The sequence below is a fragment of the Triplophysa dalaica genome, chromosome 6, assembly GCF_015846415.1.
Source record: "Triplophysa dalaica isolate WHDGS20190420 chromosome 6, ASM1584641v1, whole genome shotgun sequence".
In the NCBI taxonomy this organism is placed as follows: Eukaryota; Metazoa; Chordata; class Actinopteri; order Cypriniformes; family Nemacheilidae; genus Triplophysa; species Triplophysa dalaica.
Window position 1 is genome coordinate 17,305,552 of NC_079547.1, and position 24,093 is coordinate 17,329,644.

General features: G+C 34.7%; 1 protein-coding gene across 1 annotated transcript in view; it reads right to left on the reverse strand.

Annotated features, from left to right (window-relative positions):
• Positions 1–2,530: 2,530 nt before the first annotated feature.
• ghrhrb (growth hormone releasing hormone receptor b) overlaps positions 2,531–24,093 on the reverse strand; it is a 33,045-nt gene continuing 11,482 nt past the window's right edge. The window contains exons 3-13 of the mRNA XM_056749723.1: positions 16,596–16,703; positions 12,753–12,850; positions 9,065–9,162; positions 8,761–8,893; positions 7,145–7,298; positions 6,716–6,776; positions 6,398–6,467; positions 5,765–5,859; positions 5,383–5,512; positions 5,122–5,163; positions 2,531–5,039 (exon numbers count right to left, since the gene is read on the reverse strand). Coding sequence (XP_056605701.1) covers positions 4,878–5,039; positions 5,122–5,163; positions 5,383–5,512; positions 5,765–5,859; positions 6,398–6,467; positions 6,716–6,776; positions 7,145–7,298; positions 8,761–8,893; positions 9,065–9,162; positions 12,753–12,850; positions 16,596–16,703 — 1,151 coding nt within the window. The 3' untranslated portion in view covers positions 2,531–4,877. The remainder of the gene's footprint in view (positions 5,040–5,121; positions 5,164–5,382; positions 5,513–5,764; positions 5,860–6,397; positions 6,468–6,715; positions 6,777–7,144; positions 7,299–8,760; positions 8,894–9,064; positions 9,163–12,752; positions 12,851–16,595; positions 16,704–24,093) is intronic.

Below are 24,093 nucleotides of genomic sequence, written 5' to 3' on the forward strand. Positions count from 1 at the left end.
AAATAGTTTTGTCGCATCCATTTTTATATCAACAACACACACACACACACACATATGCACACACTTATGTCGAGTAAATTATAATCTGACACAATAAGTCACCCATATCAGATGATAATTAAATCAACTAAGATAAATGTTCTAAATATAAATATATAAGCTTTATATAAATATTAAATTGATTTTACATGTTGAACTTTTTGAACAAACTAAACATTTTCAGACTCATCTTCTGATAATTGTTGATATTTTTCTTATTTTGTAATTTAATGTTATACAAGTTTTTTTCTTGTCTGGATGTTCACAAGCTAGCATTTACTAAAAGCACTTCTAAAAATCCAAAGATATATTTTTTGTGGATATTTTACCCCATGGGACGTCAATTGCTGTTCTAGTTTGCAAAGTATTTAAAATCTTTGAAATTGATGTCAATGCATATAAACTGAAAATGTTTTGAAGTGCCTTTTTTTAGGAAAAAAATCCTTTGTTTAAAGTTAAATGGTCTGAATTCCTCTGACACCCAACACGACAATAGGCTATCAATGTGTCACTAAAGCTACACAACAATTTCCATTTACTTTTTTGATAGTATTATAAACCATTCTCAATAATTTAGAGAATGACATGATTATTTGTATTTACAAGTGTTATGTTGTATGAGATGTGAAACAAACTGCTGGTCTCAAGTTTGAATGAACTTGGTCATGAGACTTTTTGAAGTATTGTGGTAATAGTGTTTAGATGGATTTTGTCATAAAACAAATGCCTTGTTTGTAACAACGACAACTGCAAAAATAAAAGGCACATAAAGTAGGCTACATACTGTATATAATACAGATTGTATGTTTTATATGATCTACAATTTTTTTAATATGTAATATGTAAAAGACACTATGGATTTTGTTTTGTTAATTCCATTCCATGAAGCTGAACGTTTACAATTATTGATAAAAATGTAATTTGCTGAATTAAAGCCTGATGTACAATATATATCTAGGATGTTAAATTACTTAATTCCAATACATACAATTTAGCGATGACAAATTTATGATAAGCATATCATTTTCAAATAATTGTGAAATATACCCTTTTTATTAAATCTCTTAATATCTTTTTTGCTGAGTGACAACACCAGAGTGTGTAGCCATACACTCTGCTCAGTGTTTTCATGTATATAACAGTAAAGTGGCTGTAGCAATGCATTGTGAATACTTAATGCAGAGAAAAGTAATATTTTTTATCATAAATTAAAACACAAAAGCGAATTGTGTTCATTTGTGGCTGTTTAACAGGTAATACACTGAAGATGTATTACTTTTCAAGTAATTTGAAAGTTTGCCTGTGATTAAAGAGCACTTGATGATGTTTAAATAGTTCTCAGAACTGCTGCGTATTCTTCTTAATTGATGCATGCATTTCATGTGATTTGTGGGTTCCTACGCATTCAAAGAAAGTGGGTCATCATTTCGATGTACAGCAATATTGATGTTAAAACAAAAAATGAGATTTAGTCTAGTTTGGCACCGATTTCATATATCCCAGTCCTCACCCAGAACCAGATAACCTGCACATTTTATAAAACTTTCAACAATACGAAGATAAAAATTTGTTTTACCTAGCAGTACATGTTTGTCTGGGATGATCACTGCAGAAATCCGCTACTGAAACACTTTAGAATTAGTCCTACAAATAAAGGGGATGTTAAAACATTATCTAAACCTCTAGCATTTTACGGGTAGGGAGTTTAATGAAAAGGAATTACATTTTATCAATTGGTGATTTTTCTGTTTCTTTTGTTTTTGTTAATTAACAATGTGTGAATATGTTTGTCATGTGTGAATTACACTACAGATTTAGATGTAATATATGTATTGCTTTAATGGAGCTGTATGTCACCTAATGCAAACCACATTTTGAAACTGTGAGTATTATGTCTTATTTTAAATCCAAGCACATGAATTACAAAAATAGATTTAAGAAAATGAAAACTAATATTTCTGTTTGGAGGTCTTTTAATGTCAGTCAATATTCTGTTTGCTAGCACAACACAGCTAATATTGATTTTACATTTGTGTACATAATCCTTTTGTTTTTTTTCTTTACTTGTTTGTTTATATTGTTTTTATTTTAAGTGGCCATTATGTAAAAATGCTGGCTTTTTGGTTGATGTTTTTATGTATGGTAAATCTTTCTGTACATTATTGTATTATTTTGAAACTCCATTAAATGTTTTTGAGAAGTGAATTTTCGAATACTCCCTCATCCTCATCATAAATATAGTGTCTACACATGAAATTTAAACTCATATAACATATTCTTATCAATGTTTCTTTAAGCTGACTGTATCATGCAAGTTTTTATACAATGTCAACACTTTGGAGAAAAACAAGCGGACCTGCTTTGCCTATTTACAGAATTGCGGAAAATGCAGTTTAAATTACATCCTTTAGGGGGAATCAACGCCACATAGAGCTTAAAATAATTTGCACCTATATATGCAGTATACTAGATATGTCACATAACACATGCATATAACAAAGAAATTTACTTCACATCAAAGATTCAACAAACCAGCACACAACTGAAAACAAATTACGTTAAGGCAGGTCGGTGAATGTAGCAACAACTCTTACAATCAGGACAAGGTTGTTATCTTAATAGGTATCTGTAACATTATAACAACTGAATTAATGACAATACACACAAGATATAAAACAAACAGGTAATATACATATTTTGCCAAAAGCTGAACCAAAGTTTTACATAACAGGTGTACAGTATTCTGGATTCAATTAATATTTTGAATTTATGGTCCCAATAAAGGCTTTGCATTCTCATATCCAAAATCAAAAATGAGCAACCCAAAAAGGCAATGACAGAACTTCTAAATTAAAACAAACATTTCAATAGCAATTCAATAAAATAACATCAAATGAGGACAACCTGCAAAATGAAAAAAAATACACACCCTACATGTACTTTATATTTGTATACTTTGATATGAATTATTACAATGTTATTTTGAGAAATTCTTCTTTGAGAAAGACACTGAAAATGTGCCTTCAACCATTATATTTTACTCCACTCATTTTGCTGAATAAGACATTATTCAGACATTGATTCGTACAATAAGCATGAATTACATACAAAATAGTTTTATCAATATAAAGATGTTGATATACAGTAACTGCTTATGTAACATGACATTAAACATGTCTTTGGAGTAGGCCTATAAAAATATAAGGAAATAGTTGACTTTAAATTTGAAACTAGGTTCAGAATTTCAATACACAAATGTTTTCAATAGCACATGCAAGCCATAACGCATACATGTCATAAAGAGTGTAAGCTCATCAGTGGACATTATTGTCAATATACCTGACAAAACGAAGGAGGGTAAAATGAAAAGATTCTAAAGCTATTTTTTAAATAAACGTGTCATTTCAAGCAAAATAATAAATGAATAATGGAAAGTAACCTAGCCAACCACTTGTTAGCAGCTTATTAGAAAAAAAGTTTGCGAACCAAAATTATGTGTGACAATCTTTAACCCGGGTAAACATATTTTTTTAAATGAAATACACGGTGAGTAGCCTACTGTATATTCCATTGCATTTCTTGTACAGGTTACTTTTCAAAGTTTAACACACATTGATCAAGTTTTGGTTAAAGGCGAGGCCTGTATGCTGTAAAATAGCTTTTAATGATTTAATTTTGTAGATATAGACCGCTGCAAATGAATGTATAAATATTTATTTTGCACAACAGCGCCACCACTAATCTTTAGATGCAACTGGTATGTAATGATTAATAACAATATTAATGAAATTATATTAAAAACACCAAGTAACAGAGAACAAATGTCTAGTATACAGTATATAGAATATATATATATATCTAGGGACAATGAAAAAGTTAAAAACTACTTTCCACCAAACATGAAACTTTACAGTGTAGTGCTCCACATGTGTGCACTGCAAAAGCTTTTTAAATAGGCCATTTTCAAAACAAAACAAAATATAATTATTTTAATAAGAACAATTACTGCTAAAGATAATTGGAATTCATTCTGAATTTTTTTTTCAATAAATACATTTTAAAGAAACATTTTTATCTTTGAATAAATCTTAGTGTGTTACTGGTTTTAACTGATTTATAATGAATAAAGTATCTTCTATATCTTACCAGTTATGGTAAGAGTGCTATGCCCTGTAGTCATTTTATACTTAAGTATTCAGGGCCAGTGCAATGTGCAATATATCGCATCTTGAGACAATTTACAAAATAAAATATCGATGAATATGGCTTTATGAATATGAAGATATGCGTCCGCTATTATTTATGGAAAATCCAAATTGAGATCTTTGTTTTCTAAGGCAAACAGCTGGGTTTGGATTCTCTCCATCCATTTGAACTATGCATTAACTCCACCTTCAAGCCGATAAGTAGATAACAAGTCTCAAATGAGTCGTCAAACTTTACAACTCCATAAGTACTTTATGACTTACAGAACATAGTCAGCAATAGGTCCGTTCCAATAATTAACTATTAAAATTAGGAAAAAAGAAAAAGCGTATCACGATTTTGTGCTTATGCATTATGAGTAAATGGACAAGAACAAGGAGATCACCTCTTAAAATATACACTGCAAAAATGTTTTTTGAAGTTAGATACATTATGCAATGTGAGAAAACCAACTTAAGTAATTTTTATGTGTCAATTTAGATAGAAAAAGATCTCTAAGGTAACAATTGCATGTCACTCCTTCATGCAATGTATAATATGTTTTGACTAATGGAAAGGAGAGCGAGATAGAGGGAATACACAACAAATGAATGTTAGCGCTCGCCTTTCTCTCACACCGTCGAAACCCATTTCTAGGGCTCAATGAAAGGCAGCTCCTTGGGACTGGATTTCTCCAAAACTGAGATTTGTGTGACTGTGCTGCTCTCAGTAAAAAGGGTCCGTCTTCTCTTACTGTATCTCAAATAACTTTGCGTCTGCCACTTCCACAGTCTCTTCTTCAGTTCTGCTTGTACCTAAAACAAACAAACTGGTATGCATTCCTACAAAGCAAATAAGATTTCCTATATACACAATTTTACTAAAGCTTTAGCTTACCTCTCCATTGAGAAAACAGTATAACAGAGCCACAACAAAACCCTGTGATGAAACAGAGAAATATATCAATCTCAGGATGAGTTGAATAACAATCATAGTAAATCTTCTCTAAATAGCACTAATATTAGTTCATACTTTATGTTTATACTTTTTTTAAATACCATAACACAAACTTTTATAATTAGATTGTACGTCATTGATTTTCCTCCGTGTGAAGAATTTTATTGTGGGTTGTACACACACACGCACACACACACACACCTGAAAGGGGCCCAGGCCGAGCTCCAGGAAGTGGCGAGCATTTTCTCCTGTGTTCTCTGGCAGAAAGGCAAACACCATGTAGTGCATGCCAAACAGAGGGATCAGGAAAAGAGTAGATTTGGCCAGTCTCCTAAAAGTATATAAATAGTTCAGCATGATTTCAAATCAATAACAAACTCATAATGTAATGGATCTTATTATATAATAGATGTGGGATTTTCATGATACGGCTGTAACTAGCAGCAACATTTTGTACAGTATGCAAATAATTTTTGTTGAGGGGAAAACATTCTTAGCTATGTTTAAATTCAGCAAGCACTCAACAATTGTCCGTACATTACTGCTGTTAAATTGTACAGTAAGTGTGTACATTAGGCCTTACATGAAGTGGCCGGTTTCATTATTGCCTCCCACTCCTGGAGACTTCAGCTTCTGTACAAGGATCCGGATCACATTTATGAAGATGATGAAATTGATCTAGATCAGACAAAGCAGGATTGATTACAGATTATGTTCATACAGTACTTGTGATGTACACATATTGCAGTTCTTAAGTATTTACTGGAGCCCGACAATTTAAGACAACAGGAAAGTGCTTAAATGTTTGCTTTTTATCATTTATACATATACAGTATATATATGATAACTTTTACAATGTTATCAAAGTACTCAACCTAATCCTGCTCAGCATTATCTAATATGTTTCTAAATAACATCTTAATGAAAGCAAGAAACATGTTTGGAAAATGAAACATGTAATTTATCAAGTGACACGAAATAGCGCAGAATTATTTAATTGACATCAATGTAACTTCTTCATACGTTTATTTTTTACATATAAGTTCTGTTAATTTCAGGTTTAAATCACATTATGAATCCATCCCAGTTTTTTAAATGTGAACTTCACATACAGGTCTATGCTGTATTTAACCTGAATATTGACAAAGATGTTTATTAGCAAAATGAGGTAAATATAATGACAACTTGAGGATGCTTTGCAGTAATTCTTCCATACCAGAAGAGACACTGTGATCGGTCCTTTGATGATCCACCAGATGTAAGCGATGTTTGTGTCATCCCAGCACCTTTAACATTCACAGTATACATTTGATGACTTAAAAGTAAGCCTGCAGAATGAGTGACTGTGAAATAAGATTTATAATAAATCATAAAATCCTACACATTTGTTTATCACATATTTTTGGCTAATATTGTTCTATAATAATACAGCATTTCACAATTGTACCAAAATACATAATTGTACGTAACAGAATTTCCTTTGCATTCATTGAAATAATCATAATATTCACAAGCTATAAATTAGAAATCTTACCATGTGTTGTCAAAAAAATACCTTGCCAGAACCCAGATGGTCAGTATAATTGTTGGAAGACCTAAAAGATTCAACAAACAGTTAATTTACATAAGAAATTGCCTATACTTTGACAAAAATCATATCTAAAATGCCATGTGAAAAGAGATTCCCTTTAAAATGATCATAAGAGGAGATATATTCCGTTTGATGCCTACAGGTGTCACTACTGTAACATAAAACCGATTGGCACACAATCAGTCCGTGTCACTACTTGATGCTCACTAAGTTAAACAACTGTCTGAGTGCTCAAAAATCTTTGAACCTTAATTTGATGAACCTTCATTTCAACCCTTTTGGAATATTCTAACTGTATGTCTCAAAGCATTACCTACGGCAATTTCTACAAGCTCATTCGTGCCAATATTCTGTTCCAATTACCTCACTTACCCCAACCAATAAGGATGTACCACCAGAAATATTTCTTCTGTGAGACAAACGTAAGAGCTAGAAGAGTCTGGAGATACATTCCCTCGACGAGTAGCCAAAAATAATTAGCCAGAATACTGAATTGGAAGAAAGCCACCGCTGCCTTGCACGAGTTCTGAGGAGGAAGACATTCATATTTCATCACGATGTACATTCATCCGAGATGTCTTGTTCCACAGAAGACACAAAACACATCTACAAGCTTATGATAAGTTTCCAAAAAGGCAAACACAAAACATTTCGACAAAACAAGAGATTCCCTGAGTAGGACTACAAAATAAGGAATTGGGATAAGAAAAAGCAGAAATGACACCGCAGTGCCGGTGAGTGGGGAGGAAAAGTGTTAGCTTTGTACAGAGGCCGCTGTGTAAGAGATGGATTTTTATACTTCAAAGACTGTTTGCGAGATCTAGCGGAGGCAGATCTTGAAAGAGATGCCTCTTCTGTTGTGTTGTGTGATACGTTCTACCTGGACTTGCATAGATGCCTTCTCTCAAATACCCTTTAATCAACACCTTCACCAACCAAAAATACGTTCCATAATCCATAGTTTATTATAATGAATATCCTAAAAGTGTTTATACATTATACATTTAAACATATAAAATTTGAATGTTTTATGCATTTTAATAGTGTCACTATTTATATTTGCAACAGTAACGCTTTACAATCTGTGTGGTTGGTCAGTTTCTTCTTTACAAAATACAATGCTTAGACTTACAAAAGAAAACACATAACTACACACACTAAAATGGCAGTGATTAGTATTGTATAAGCTCATTTTCTCTACAGAAAATTGTGGTTGCTCTTGCCTATAGTCAAGGTTCTACAACAATAAGAAAAGCCAATGAACCTAAAAGTTTCTCCTTTCCTACTTCAGATAATTGTATTTACCTTTCAATTAAGTCAATAGTCCCTCTTTCCATTCTTTCAAAATTATTGAATGTAATTTAATGCACATGTAAAAATGTCAATCACGAGCTACATTCTGTACAAGCTGATAAATACTACATACAACACACCAGTGGCGATCGGTGCCTCTTCTTCAGGGGAAGCAGGAATTCAAGATACGTGTTCAGCGCTTCACGTGAACCTATGTGCATCATATCATGTCAAAATACATGCCTACTGCAGAGGGGGTCAAAAGGGTTTATGATAAAGAGACGCACGGGTTCAGAAGACTTACAGTAACTTTGATAACACATGAGATCAAGCGAGTATCTAGCAAACGCAAGTGTTTCCTTTATGAAAAACCATTTCGGCGCGTCTGCAGTAGGCACGTATTTTGACATGACGCAAAACACACATGACGGGCTAAATAAATGTGAATTACGAAAAAAAGAATGCAATTTTTATGGTATATTTCTTTTATACGGTATCATTTCTTTTTTTTGTATTTTTTTACGCCGCCTCAGCTGTCGAGAATTTTCCGTTAATAGTATGCATGTCTGTCGAAGCTTGAATTTGTATACATATATCTGAGTATAGATTAAATATGGCCTGTGAAGTACATGAAGACCGTGGAAAGGATGGTCGTGCATTAATAAATTCTACATTAGACAGCTGGTGAGACTCACTGTTGACATAGAGCAGTGATCCAGATTTTCATCTGAGAAGAGAACCCCATCTTTGATAAAGATTGCACTGGCTCTCAGGATGAAGGACACAAACAGATTCATGTGAATGTAGTTTCTGGTGCAGTGGAATTTCCTGTTTTGGACAAAGTAAAGCAGAGTACAAGACTGTAGTATTCATTTTATTGCCAATTTGGTGTGATGGACTTCAACTGTGATACCAAGCCTGTAGCTAAATCAAATTCGTAATTATTTGTTACCATGAAAGTAAGATTACTTAATCTAATGATACAAATATTTTTAATACCTGAAGGCCGTAAATACAAAGATGGCCGAGATGAGGGAAACCAGAGAGGTAGCATAACCCGCAGTGTACACCTGCCTGAAAGTTGAGTAGTATGTGGTCTGGAACAGAGAGAAAAATAGAAAATGTAGAAAAAGACTTTCGTCTGGTATTTGAACATAGTTGCTTTCTTATAATTGGTACATAAAACTTAAGACTTAAAGGTCCAGTGTATGAAATTTAGCGGCATCTAGCGCTGAGGTTGCAAAAAGCAACCAACGGCTCTCTCCACCACTCGCCCCTCCCTTCTAAAGCACTATGGTGACTGACACAGCACTAAGATGTCTTCATGTTTTTCGCAAAGAGCTCTGTAGAACAGTTTGCCGTTTAGAGCTAATGTAGAAACAGCATGCACAACACAACTGTATGTAGATAGAAAGAGCTCATTCTAAGTTTTAAAAAAACATAACGCGTCCTAATGTAAGGTCTTTATAAACCTCTCAAGACATAGTTACTGTATGTACATTATATTGCATTTCTGTCAATAGATCCTCTAACAAATAACACATTGGACCTTTAATTTTTGCTATCTGGAAGCAATATTTATCTCATTCCCATAGTGAAAATAAATTTCATGTGGATGACATTTAAATAAACTTTACTCAGTCTAGTCTAAACCCCTAGGTTATAAAATGATGGCAAGATGTTTGAGGAATCAAATGGAGTAATAAAATGACTTTTTTGTACATGTCTTTTGTGTCGCAATCTAAAACGCAAATGTCAAGTGGTGTTAAAATTATGTCATATTGTTTTGGACTACAGAAGCTAATTACATAACTATATTATAGATGCATCTATAACCTCATTGCCCCTTCCTTTGATGCAAGCACAGTTAAAAGTCATTATGAATGGGGAATTTAAGTGGTAGAGATTCAATTTAGTGCACAGGAGAGATTATTATGCTCTTGTGTGACTCATTCAACTGCTGTGAATTAGTCTGTTCACGTTGGGAACATGCTCCTCTATTAGCCTAAAGCTTGTTTTTTTGTGTGTCTGTCTGTGTGTGTGTGTGTGCGCTTGTTTTTATACACGGCAAAAAATGACTTTCTTACTTAGACTTTTTTTCTTGTTTTCCAGTGAAAATGTCTAAACATTCTTAAATCAAGATGCATTTTCTTGATAAGTAAATTGACCTAAGAAAATGAGTCTTGTTTTTAGTAAAAAAATATGAAATTTCAGTGAATTTGTGCTTAAAACAAGCAAAAATATCTGCCAATGGGGGTAAGAAAAATGATCTTGAATTGAGTGACTAAGAAAAATGTAAACCTTAATTCAAGATAAGTTTTCTTACCCCATTGGCAGATATTTTTGCTTGTTTTAAGCACAAATTCACTGAAATTTCTAAATGCATCTTGAAACAAATTAATTAAATTGACTTAATTCATTATTTACTCTTATCGTTATAGTGAAAATTATTGTTACTTGTATAACATTGTGTCAGTGATGTATTCGCTTATTTTGCATAGCATTTTTTGGCACGGTAACTTGGTTCGTAACATACAGCCTTTTTAAACCGCTTGCTAATGCTAAAGTAAGGCATCACCCCAATTGACCAATTGTATCGTCTCAAATCTTCGTTGACACTGTATTACTGATAAACTATGCAACGTGGAAGTTTGGATTTTATCCTATCAATTATTAAATTACACATTTGTATGCACAGAAGCTAAGCAGTATTATAATATAATTTACACCCGATGTATGCAAATTATGATTGTAAAAAATGATTTCTAACTTGATTTGCACACGGCCATGCAAAAAGGAATTATAGTACAATAACAAAGTACTAAAAACAAGAAAAACTCACTTGATGCTCATGCTCATCTATTAGCTAAAGCTATCAAACAAACACTTCACTTATATAGCGGAAATTAGACAAACTTACCGGTCCAGCAGAAAGCTTGCAACTTCGGCGTCGCTTAGCAAACCCTTTTCCTGCTTCAGTGCCCTCCATTTGGGAAAAGCCATGCCGATGTTTATTCGGGTTTTCTGCCGTTTTTTGTCTCGACTTCGCCTTGCTGCATCGTATTTTCTCTTTTTTGAACGAACAGATTGACGCTCTAACGGCTCTTGTGCGGAGTATGTGTGGTCCGCCATTAGCGCAAATTTTGCTTCTTACTGCAACAAAGAACCGTTTATATTTCTACTAAAAAACACGACAAGTAAATGCTGTTATTGTTCTTCCTCTTCTTCTGCTAATCCTTCTATGTAGTCGCTTTGAAGCTGCTCCAAAAAACAGCCGAAGAAGAAGAACATATTCTCGCGCATCCTTCGTTTTACGAAACGCGCTCAGTTTGTCCGTGTAGTGCTACTATAGAAACATGGCTGTGCACATTAATAAATTACATGTAAGGGTGTGCCCGCGGTGTATATACATAAAATGGCTCATTGTAAGGTAATATAAACATTTCGTTTCATTTTGTAAGGTATTTCTTCACCACTCACAACATAGTTTTTTATTATATATTACATTTAGGTGAATAAATCCTTCAAAATCCTACACATTGTACCTTTAAGAATGTTTAGACATTTTCACTGGAAAACAAGAAAAAAAGTCTAAGTAAGAAGTAGTGGTGGGCCGTTAACGGCGTTAACGTGCTGCGTTAACGTGAGACTCTTATCGCGCGATAAAAAAAATGTCGCCGTTAATCTATTCTCAAAGTTGGGTTGGGAGCTGTGTCTATACTACGCAAGCTATGATGACTATCACCTTGATATTTTAGCGCGGATGTATACCAGCTTAACTGCACTGTACGGGGCGAGAACGAGATTTTTCAACTCGCGTGATGCCAGTCATTCGCGGAAGCAGAAGCCGCCTCATCATCTCATAAGCAGGGCTTCATTCGCGCGATTCGCGCAGCAAGTAGGTCTATTGGCTCTTTGCATTAACATATAAATCACTCGCGCTTGAGGCGCCATTCGCGTTTGGTCTGAACACAACATAACGTTACTGTGAAATTACCGCATCAAACGTGACGTGCTAACATGGATGCAGCTATGAAGCCGCCGGGTTTGCTTCAGGGAATATTAATTTTTAAGAAGCTTCCCAATAGAAACATCGACAAGACTAAGGTTGTTTGCACCTTGTGCAATGCGGAATTGGTTTAAAAAAAACTCTTTCTCTCAACAGGTAGTGGTCTAGCTTTAGTTGAAACCAGTAACTTTGTATTGAGATCTAATGTATTTTGGCTCCTGTATGACATATCGCTTGTTGCTCCCTCACTCTTTGTAAATCGCTTTGGATAAGAGCGTCTGCTAAATGACTAAATGTAAATGTACTGTAGGAGCTCTTCCAGTCTCAAGTACCACCTAAACGCAAATCATCCCTTAGCTAATGCGGAAGTAAACACAAGTTCATCTTATTGAACATAATTTAAAGTCATTTTTTGCAGTGTATCCCAGTGGGGACCTACACCCAAATGCACACCAACACATGAGGACAAAATTGCATTCATTGAAATTCTTTATGTAGGTAAATGATTCTTTCAAAACATTTTCATGAGGTAAAAAGAGCAAAACTATGAAAAGGCGGTTGAAAAACAATACTCAAAAGCATAAAGAATATGTTTTGCATGTACTGGGTGAGTTTGGATCTCACGATTAGGTTGTGTGAATGATAACCAACATAAGCTGAAAGGATTTAAATGTTCACCTCTGTCTCTGACATGTCCTCCACAATCTTACAAGCATTCTCATAGGATGGGTAGGCTTCTGTCCAACCATCTTTGGTGCAGTTTCTGAGTATGTAACCTGCATTGAAACGTTATTGAACATTAAGATCAGTTTGTCATTTTGCATAAACTATGTCCAAATTCATCCCTGGCAAAAAGAAATGCATACAAGAGTTAAGCGCAGGATACACAAAAATGTTCTATAAGAGATGGATACAAATATATTTGTGTTGAATGACATTTTCATAAAATGGGAGATTTTTTCGTTTGCAGCATAAATAATAAAAACATACCTCTTTATAGAACTGTTGCATAAATATAACACAACACAATATTAGCCTACACTTTTTCGTAATCCGTAATTTTTCATAACCATGACAACCTTTGAGAAGTCTGTGACAGATGTACAGCGTACTTATTACAAACGTTGTAGATTGGTTGCAAAAAAAGATTTTTAAAGAAGTAAAGTCCCAGACTTCATATGAAATTAATACTAAATTCAACACAGACACAGCACTGTTTATGCAATTCCACAAAGGTCCCTCTCATCTGCATTTCACAGTATAGGGATTATAGTTGTATTAGTCTGCTGATGCATATCTTTGGTTACTTTTTATGTCACGCAGATACAAGGATAAAGACTTCAGATGGACAGATCGGATTACTCAAGATTATATTCACTGTTTTTATCTGCTTTCTTAGGATATGGGGCTTATGTCAAGAATGGAGCATAATGAATAGATTGTCCCCCACAGCATATGGAGATGAAGATACAGAAAGCTAAGGGAACAGGAATCAGCCATACAGATTAGGTATCAATGATCAAGATCCATTCTACATGTTTATGTTTAATGTCATTGATTTGGTTGACTTTCCTATGAAGGGACAGAAAGGATTAAGGTGACTATACAGTCTGTTGACCACAAATCATCACCTATTAAAGGCAAGGATCAATTCTTTCCCTTTTATAGAAAAATGTTTAGAACATGTTTCATATATAAACCTTTTTAAAGAATGTGTATTCAAATCATTATGTCAGTGGAGTCTTCTTCATTCCCTGTGTATTCTGGTTTGAAAAAAAAAAGATATGAAATCATCCTTTAAAAGATTAGCTGCATCCTGAGAATTATATAATGGAACATAAAAATAGAAATGAGAAAAACATCAAATGAGCTATACATATGATCATTCTTCTGTATGCATTTGCATGGCACATTTCAATTGGACTATGAATCAGTAAGCTATGTATGACTTGACATTACTGCTAACCTATAGCCTGTTGTTTTCTCACCTACACTTATCTCGACCATTCCGAGGGCCTGGTTAGTGGGTGGTTGCGTGCTAGCTTGCCAATGGGAGTTGTTTCCACCCGCTGTTTCTAGCATTAGCATAAACCAAAGTTCATCATGCAAGTCTCACTCCCTGAAGCCACCGTGGGAGAAGACAGACCAGGAAAGGTCTGACCGCTGCTGCTTTCTGTGGTAGAGGTACTCCATGAGGCATTGGCTAAGGGGATTCTGATAGATTTACAAGAACCGAATAACAGTGCTAACAGTTACTGCTGAAATGCTTGCTTTGGTACTCTTTGATTTTTTCATCATTTCCTTGGCACATGTTCAGCAGGATTTGGAACACAGTCGTGTTTTTTAGCCTGCGCAACCTTTCTACCTCTCTTTTGATTTCTCTAAAGCCCCCGGTAGTTATGCTTGCTTCATGAGTTTAAGGAGATAATAAAAATTACAAATTCTGTCACAATTTACTGTCCTACTCACTATCATGTTTCAAACTATTCCTATTGTTCCATTGTTTTCTTTCATTCAATTTGTCTATCAAATAGCTAACTAATAATATTAACACTATACAGTAAGGTCCCATTTGTTAACAACACTTAACCACATTAGTTAACATACTGTATGTATTATTAGATATAACATCGACTAAGAATTAGTATAGGAATAAATACTGTAAAACTGTATAATTATAGTTGGCCATGTCTGGTTTTGTTACTCCAAATTTCCAAACATTCCTTTATTCAGGATTTCTAGATGTAATGTGGCAATTCCAGCCAAGTTTCTGTAAAATTTTACAAAATCAAACCTCAGGAGGGACAGAAAGTTTATTGTTGTATTGCTTAAAAGTGAATATGAATTAGTTTTCTTTGCAGTATTTGATCTGAAAAAAATGTGAGCATCTTTTCCGTTTCTCCAGTTCCCTTTTTTGTAAATGAATCAAAATAGAAACTTTATTTTATTTGAAATTTGCGAGAAATATTGTTTGTAGTTCACAGAAATAAACAATATATAATTTTACCTAAAGACATACCTATAAAATGTTAATAAATTGTGAAATTCTATTCTATTCTTATAGCATTTTTCAAAATTTGCAACAATTTTGCATTGTTGACACGCAGTTTACCATACAATAGGGCAATAATTACTATAGTAAAGAGAAATAAAAATAAATAAATAAATAACCACACAAAATATATGGTTTTATTATTATTTATATATGATTTATTATAAACTCAAAGAGCGCTTTTCCACCATCACGACGACTCGTTCTCCTTGCTCTATCGTTCCACTCCGTCCTGATCCATGCCAGTGCCGAGCGGGTACGTAAATGGTTTCATTTTCCACCGCAGGGCAGATAATGGCAATCTTTAGAATGTCAACACTAACGCGCCACCTTGGTAACACAAAAGTCTGAGCAATGACGTCTCTGCACGCATTCTATTCTATTAGACAACCGTACCGAAAATTCCGAGCCGAGAACAGTGCCCTGTCGAACCAGTCTAATGTGGAACATAACTGTTACCGTTTCAGACCAAATCCATAATATAAAATAAACATAGTGTTGATCTGTTTATTTGAATAAGGTGAAATTGTACAATTTTTGGTTATTGTACCAAAATGGTGCTTTTATTTTTAAGTACAATCAAATTGGCATTTCATCAACTTACATTTTTTTGTTTAAATGTTTATATCAGTATCTCACCACTGGCCCAAATTTAAAACGGGAAAGCTGAAATGACTTGTACGGACAATTTATTTGTTACAGCAATTTCTTATAGCTTTCTACAGTAGCACAACATGCATTTCCTACCTAGCAGCTCTAAATCGCTTTTCACAACTGCTTTATATGCAATTTTTAAGCTGCTACTTAAATGTAAATGTAAGGATAATGATAAGGAGTTTGCAGCATGAACCATAGGCAGATTTCGAACCTGTAAAAATTGGTAACAATTTCCTGTAGACAGCACTTACAATCCATCACTTGTTCAATTTGTTTGATCACATGTTATGAAGACATTGAAGAACAACTGTAATATCTTCACAACCCACAAAAAACAATACACTCAATGTCCCTTAGCAACAGTTAGCAGTGTTTATGATACCCGGATATTCAGAGTTTACAGAGCACTCCTGGTTTTTCTGTGTGTGTGTTTGCCTTGTCACTTTTATTGCCCTGGGCTGGAGACTGTTAAACAGTTTGTATCCTTTTCCTCTCCAGTCAGTTTGGTTGCAAGAGTGCAACCAAGAATTACAATCTGGTATGGGGTGTATATTATAAAAGATAAACTATTGCTATTTTTGCAATGGTCTAAAAAGATGTAATGTTTGACATATACACAGACCGTCTCTAAAGGTTGTCATAATATTGGCTTTGTGGTCTGCACAGATAAAAAGACCACCAGTGCGAGAATCACCGGACCACATGTCATGCTATTCAAACGTGTTTAAGACTTCGAAAATGTATTTATTTTATTTTATGTATTCCTTAAGATAGAGGGAAAAGAACAATAATAAAAGAATACAGTTGTTTACCGTGATTTTTGGCGTAAAACTGAGACACTTCAGAACATGAGACATTGACCACCTGTCCAACTTCTGCTCTGTACCAGCACCAAATCTGATCTGGCTCGGTACGACAACCTTAAAAAAAATCAAACGTTTGTTAAAACATAATTATAAACAAAATGCACATATTTCAGGTGTGTTAAAAGATATTTCTAATTTAAATATTTATTTGCATTATTTCGGATACCTAAAATATTTTTTTACAGGTTACAATACATAACTAGCTGAAAGCAATATAAAACAACACCAGCAGAATGTGTGCTCACAGAATAAAAAGAGAAAAGGGCAGAGAAGATGTTCACAGAAGTATAGGAGATGGGCACAGAGATGGTAAGAGAGAGCGAGAGAGGCCATGGACGCTCTGAGAATTGAAAAGAAAGCTTTAGATAAGTCAGGCATCTCCTCTGTTCATGGTAGATCTCCGACTGAGGAAAAAGACCACAGAGAAAACAGAAGCTGAATCAACGAAGAAGATTTGGAGTATAATGAGAGCCACAGGGATCATATTAAGGCATGGCTAAATAAATATGAGTGCCACATCTAAGCCACGGATCATACTTCCCTTCTTGCTATCTGTATACTCACTACTATACGTCCACAAATTGATGTGTAACAAACACTAGTTTACAATTGAAACCGCTTTATTGGAGAACCTTCTGTAATGATGTCTATAAATATGGTGACCTCATTTCAGAATGGAAAGAGTGGAATCAAATTCTTAATCTAGGAATCAGTAACAGAGTAAAAATATGGACACAACTAAAGCCTGCTTCAGGTTTTAGAAGCCAAAGCATTTGACTTAACATTTTGATAACGTTTAGATGTATAGATCTAGGTATAGATATGGAAGCATCTAGAACAGTATGGACACATCATCCAGAACTTTATCATAATTTAAGATCTAATTATGACATTTATAATTCTCTTTATCGGGCATTGGCACCCAAAAATCATTTACTCACCATCATAAAACCCCATATGACTTTTTAAGTCAATAGTGGCCATGGATGTCAATTGAATAATCCTTTACTCCGAGCATGATATGGAGGTCCTAGTCCAGGCTCTTGTTCCGTCCAGACTGAACTATTGCAATGCGCTACTAGCTGACTTCCTGCTTGCACAACAGAACCTCTACAGATGATGAAAAATGCAACGGCAAGAGTGGTCTTCAATGACCCGAATAGAGCACCTTTCACCCCTCTCTTCATTGAGTTACATTGGCTCCCTATAGTCGCTCGCATCAAATTCAAGACTCTGCTCCTGGCCTACAAGACCACCACTGGTTTGGCACCCCCTTATCTTCATTCACTAATGCAGACTTATGTACCAACCAGATCTTATGCTATGCAAAAAAAAATTACAAAAAAAAAACACTCACACAAACCTTCTCTGGATCATGTGTGGAATGATCAGCCTGCTGCTACAAGATCAGCAAATTCTGTGGCCATCTTTAATAATCTGCTGAAAACACATCTCTTCCGTCAGCACCTGACCGATCATATCTGACTTCTATATCCATTATACTCTGTCCATATATAGAAAATAATAAAATAATAAAGGTAAAAAAACACTTGCCCTGTACACTTTGTGAGACATGTTTTTTTGCACTTATGCTTTCTGTTGTCCTAATATTGACCCAATTGCTTCCATTGTTTACCCAAATTGCAAGTCGCTTTGGATAAAAAGCATCTGCTAAAGTGACTTAAATGTAAATGTAAATGAATAACAACTTCAATTTCATCTACACAGCTGGCTTTAGAAGACTTAGAGAATCACAAAGCTGGCTTCAGATGACCTGAAGCATGCTTACATGGTGCCTTCTGGGAGCTTGAAAGCTCCTGATTAACATGTACTTGTGTGGAATAGCGAATTCTTCAACAGAGAAAATTATTTGAAAGTCATAAAGGGTTGGAATGAGATGAGGGTTAGTAACTGACGACAGAACATCACTTTATTGTAACTGTTCCCTTAAGTACTACAATAAAGCTGAATGTCACAACAAAACTAAATTAGTTTAGTACAATATAACTCAGTATTCTAGAATAACAGTAGGCCAGTGATTATAAGACTGGGAAATTTGAGATGAGATCGCCGTTGGAATATTAGGGGGTCTTTTATTAATACTCAACGTACTATTGTAAGGCCCAATGGGTCATTAGGTGCCAAAGGCATCCTGATTGAATTTGATTTCTTCTTGAAGAAACATGCAGTCAGAGTTATAATAACACATATACTTTTACTTCCAAGCGGTAGAATGGGAGTGAATGGGGGCCAATTTTTTGAAGCTCCAAATAGTGCATCTATCGATCAAAGAATGGCTCGACATGGCTCTGTGGTCTTAACAAATGTCTTCTGAAGAGAATCGATCCGTTTGTTTGTGACACACCATCAATGATAATGTCGGAGGCTGGTTTTTCCAGTAAATGATGGTGACGAAAGCCAGAGAGGGAGGTGTTTCTATTGGCTGAAAATCCTGTGCTCTTCACAGGAACTTATGACACACCTGCATTATTTTCCGGAAAAACAAGCCTCTCGATTAACTTCAGAAGACCTGTGTCAAGAACACGGAGCCGTGTCGAGACGTTCTTTTGTCGATGGATGCACTTTTTGGAGCTTCAAAAAATGTTCCCCCATTCACTCCCATTCTACCGCTTGAGGGTAATAGTATACGTAGTATTATAACTCCGACTGCATCATTCTTTAAGAAGAAAGTAAGATTCACTTAGGATGCCTTGAGAGCAAGTAAAACTAAGTAAAACTTGGGAAATTTTTATTCAAGCCTGAAGTATACCAATTAACGCTTCTTGATACTGTAGTTACGTGCATTTCATACATACATAGTAATAAATAATCATAGTAAGTAAACACGACAAGTAGTTATGTCCTCTTTATTATTAACTACAATAAAACAATGAACAGATGTCATAGTAAAATCTATAAATAAACAAATATGTTTGTACAGGAAAGCCGAATTTTACTTTGTCATCGTTTACTCAACCTCATGTCATTTCAAACATGTATGACATACTTTCTTCTGCTGAACACAAACACAGAAATTTTGAAGAACGTTGGCAACTGAATAAGGGCGATTCCCATTGACTTGTATTGGTTTCGTGTCCATACATTAGAAGTAAATGGGTACCGCCGTTGTTTGGTTACCAACACTATAATTTTGTGTTCTGCAGAATAGTACGTTTTAAAAGACACATAGTAGAACTCGGAAAATGGGCAAGGAGGGATCTGGCTCAGTCAGGATTTATGGAAGCTCACGATGATCCCTCCAGAAACTAACACTTTGAAGCCATGAGGTCACCTCATTAATATAAGTTTAATCAAAGAGCAACATGAAAATGAAAAGTTACAGATATATTTTTTTATTCAAGGCTATCGTGTGTTCTCCGTTTTTAAATGAAGGATAAGGAGAGATAAAACATGAATGTGTTTTTACTCGAAAGTTTGAAGATGTACAGTTTTATCATGCTTGTAATTAAAATAAACATTTTTGTAGGCTTTTAAAGTGGACTCTGCTTTGGCATTAGGTTTGGCAATTCTTTAGAGCTCTAATGAGAACAGATTGGAAAGATAAACATCATTAACATCAACTGTCAGAAAGGCAATCAAATTGAGGCGCATTGCTCCCAATGAGCAATTTCAAAGATGATTCAACCTAATATGGTGAAAACTGCTTTAGTCTCAGAGCTCAATGACTGCTCACTGTGCTCAGCAGCACAGGAGACATCTGTAGTTCATGGAATACAGAAAAGGACTAAATGGTTCTGCCTCCTGTGTGTATTCATTCAAAACCATGACGCTGATGTGATAAAACGGTCAATTACATTGAAAATAAATAATAAAAAAGAACTTCTGTATGATTCATCAGCTGTGTGTTTATCTAAGCACTCGCTGTTGATTTGTTCATCATGTACCGTATATCACATGGTTGTTACAAGTAGAGCACCGAAATCCAAAGTTAGCTGACCAGAGAATATTCAAATATTTAGAAAAGTCTTATCATTCCCCCTTTATCTGGCTTTTTCTTGTCCATTTTACTTTGCTGTTTTTTCAGAGCGTCCATTACTGTTTATGTGAAGCTTTCGAGTGTGGCGCTAGCAACGCCTAGGTCATGGGTTCAATCCCAGGGATTGCAGTCCTCAGATACAAATGAATAGTATCATGCAATGTGAGTCGCTATGGATTAAAGCGTCTGCCAAAATGCATAATAATTTTTTTTTTAAGTACAAGATTGTGGAAAAGGAGCCTTGGATGGAATAAACCTAAAAACAATGAAGCATCTCACGGAATTGTGGTTCTACCATGATGAAAATGTGTCACTAAGCATTGGCCAAAAAACCCCTCAAAAATTGTAATATTTTTTAAGCAAACAAAAAGTGTTTACAAAAAAGCTTAAATGTAATTGTTTTAGCAACGCACATTAAAACTTTTTATGCAGATATTATAGGTCCAATATTTATATTCGTTTTTATTATTATATGTTCTAAATTTATTAAAATATTTTATGCCTAACAAATCTACTGTTTTTAAGTCATAGGTTGGTGTTAAAGAAAACCTGGGAAACTTTTTTTATGTTCTGTGACTGCAGCTTTTGACATGTCTTCATGTCATACGAGTCATGTCTTGCAAGTTGCTTTGCTAAAACGCACAATGTAAAAAGCGTCATACATGGAGAAAGCTCCATGTGTATTAATAAAATTGAGCTGAATGAAATATTCAAACCAATTTATTAAACACGAAATTGATGCTTATCTCACGGATGACGGTAAGGAGAAAAGGGCATTGTGTCTAATGTGCCGTGTAAATACCAAGGGCAAGGTGCAAAAGCCATGCAATCTTTATCTGGGAGACGTTGGATGAATAGAATCTAATTGTGAATTCGGTATGGAGCTCCTCTATCACTTCCTGTCAATCTTGATATGCTATAAATAGGGAGGTTATGGTCATCAATGACTTTTTTCTGGCTTTTACTCTTTTGTCATTTGAATGCAGGGACATACAATGTAGTCAATATCTGGTATCTGATTACCATAGATATTACACGTTTGCTGAACAGCTTTAAAGACACAATGTAGAGATCTTTAATCTTTATTATTCTTATCAATTTTTTTCCGATCCCAAATTATCCGAGTTATGCTGTCCACATGATTTTTAACTTCTACAGTATTCTTAACAATATGTCAGCAATGTCACCTAAATCATTTAAAGAACACCAGATACAACGTTGACTTTCTCAGTTATGAAAGAGACACTTTTGAGCAAGAAACTCTCCCACTGGTTACCTTAACTCAAGTGTCCTTTCAATCTTAAGCACCATCATTTTCCTATTATTTCTTTTTTTATTATTCACCATGGCTGATATTTTCATGCAGTGGTGCATGTTGTACTAAACCACCCACCTGATTGACTGACCGCTAACAAGTGGCCATTGAGATTGTATGCTGTGCTTCTGTTTCTCCATGACTTTGCAAGTCCAGGCTGGTCTTAAATAAATCAAATAAATCGATGGCGCCTGCCCTCCTCCCCTTCATAAACTCAGTGTTAATCAAACTCAATGTGGGGCAGGAATCAGTACAGCGTGGGCTCCCATTAAAAACTCAAGGGCTCAACACTTCAACCTGCACTGATTCTGAAACCGACACACTAAAAATCTCTCAAAATGTCTTCTTCACGCTTGCTAATGTTACCACAAGATGCCTGATTTACTGGCACCTCAGTTTATGCTATAGGACTGCCACGTAATATACTGTATACTGTATTGGTGTTTAACCCACTCTTTCATATTCAAACTATGCAAAGTGTGTATTATAATTTCAACAGTTTACAGATTGATTGTTCCATTGACTGACTAAGTATTAGGAATCTTTCATTTATTATAACTCGTAACTTTTTCTATTCTAATTTTGTTTGCCCCACTAACATAAATTAAGAAATTCATGTTTTTTTTCACGCCCACAGAGTCTAGTTTCTCATTTGAACACTTATTTGATGGTTCCAGTCACAGCTCTTGCTCTTCAAAAGAGTCTCTTGAGATGCAGGAAGATATTAGTTAATACACTGCAGACACTTCTAGAATATTATATTTTTATTGTTGTCCCAGTCACTGTCCTTTCGCAGTTCATGAGATGTGATTGAGATCTCAGTAATGTATTATTTAAGAATCAACTTTGTATTAGATGTCTCTCTCCTAATGCTCAGGCTACATATGAGACAACAGTGAAAGTGAATAAAATGTATGTAGATTGTGGCTCAAATCATTTGGATCTGAAACAATTGTTCAAAGAGGAAATGTTTTTTATTAAAATCTTGGAAACGCTTAGGAAAATTGTTCTTTTTTTAACATTAGTAAATACATAAGCTAAGATATATGTTTAATGAGCTCATTAGCTCATCTTTTATTATTTTACTACTATAAAGCAGTATAAGTATTGTTTATTGTTCAGGTCATGTTAGCTAATGCATTAAGTAATCTTGACAAATTCAACATTATTGTTGTCCATTGTGTAATTATTTGGAGGATCTGTTGACAGAAATTCAATAATATATACATAACCTATTGTCTACAGAGGTGAATAAAGACCTTACATAATGAAGGGTTATATTTTTATTATCTATAAATAAGCAATTTTTACCTAAATACACCATGGGTCGTATTGCTTCAAAAGGGAGGGGTAGAGAGAGCCGTTAGTTGCAATTTTGCAACCTCATCTCTAGATGTCGCTTAATTTCACACACTGTGTCATTAAGTGTGACCAAAATCTATTTGATTTTGGTCTCTTGGTAAACTGAACACATGTGGGAGACACGAAACGTGGGAGGTTTAAGTAAAATTATTAATTTGCTCTCCATTGAATCTAAACAACAAATGAGATATAAAAATATTTTTGAGCCAGCCTTATGTAGTCAGGGTGCTTTTATTCAAGTTAAAAAAAGAAATTACGTGAATGAAAGTGGTTAATTCAAAAACCACAACACAATCACATTTACATATAAAATAATCCCACATCCAATGGGTTTTTACTGTGTGCATGTGCAAATTTAATAAACAAACCTGAATATTATTCATGTGTCTCAGCTGCCCTGCTGCAGGAATGAGTGTGCGTTCAAGTGGGGCAGCATTAATACCATGTGGGTCTCCAAACTGGTCCAAGAAATTATCTCATTAGATTAGATGAAGGTGGTAAAGAGGTCATCAGTAATTGAGACTGGCACCCGCGGGTTCAGTAGTTTTGTCACATCACCTAATTTGAGTGTTTAATAAACTCTATTCATTTAAATACTGTGAAATGTATTTATAAACCTATTGGATACATCATACGTGCCTAGTGATCTTGTCAATTAATAATAAAATGCTGATTGCAACATCATCTTAAAATACCACATACTGACAAAAAAAGGAACTGGTAACAAAATGCTAAATCCCTGCAATGATACAGTTGTCATTATCTTTAAA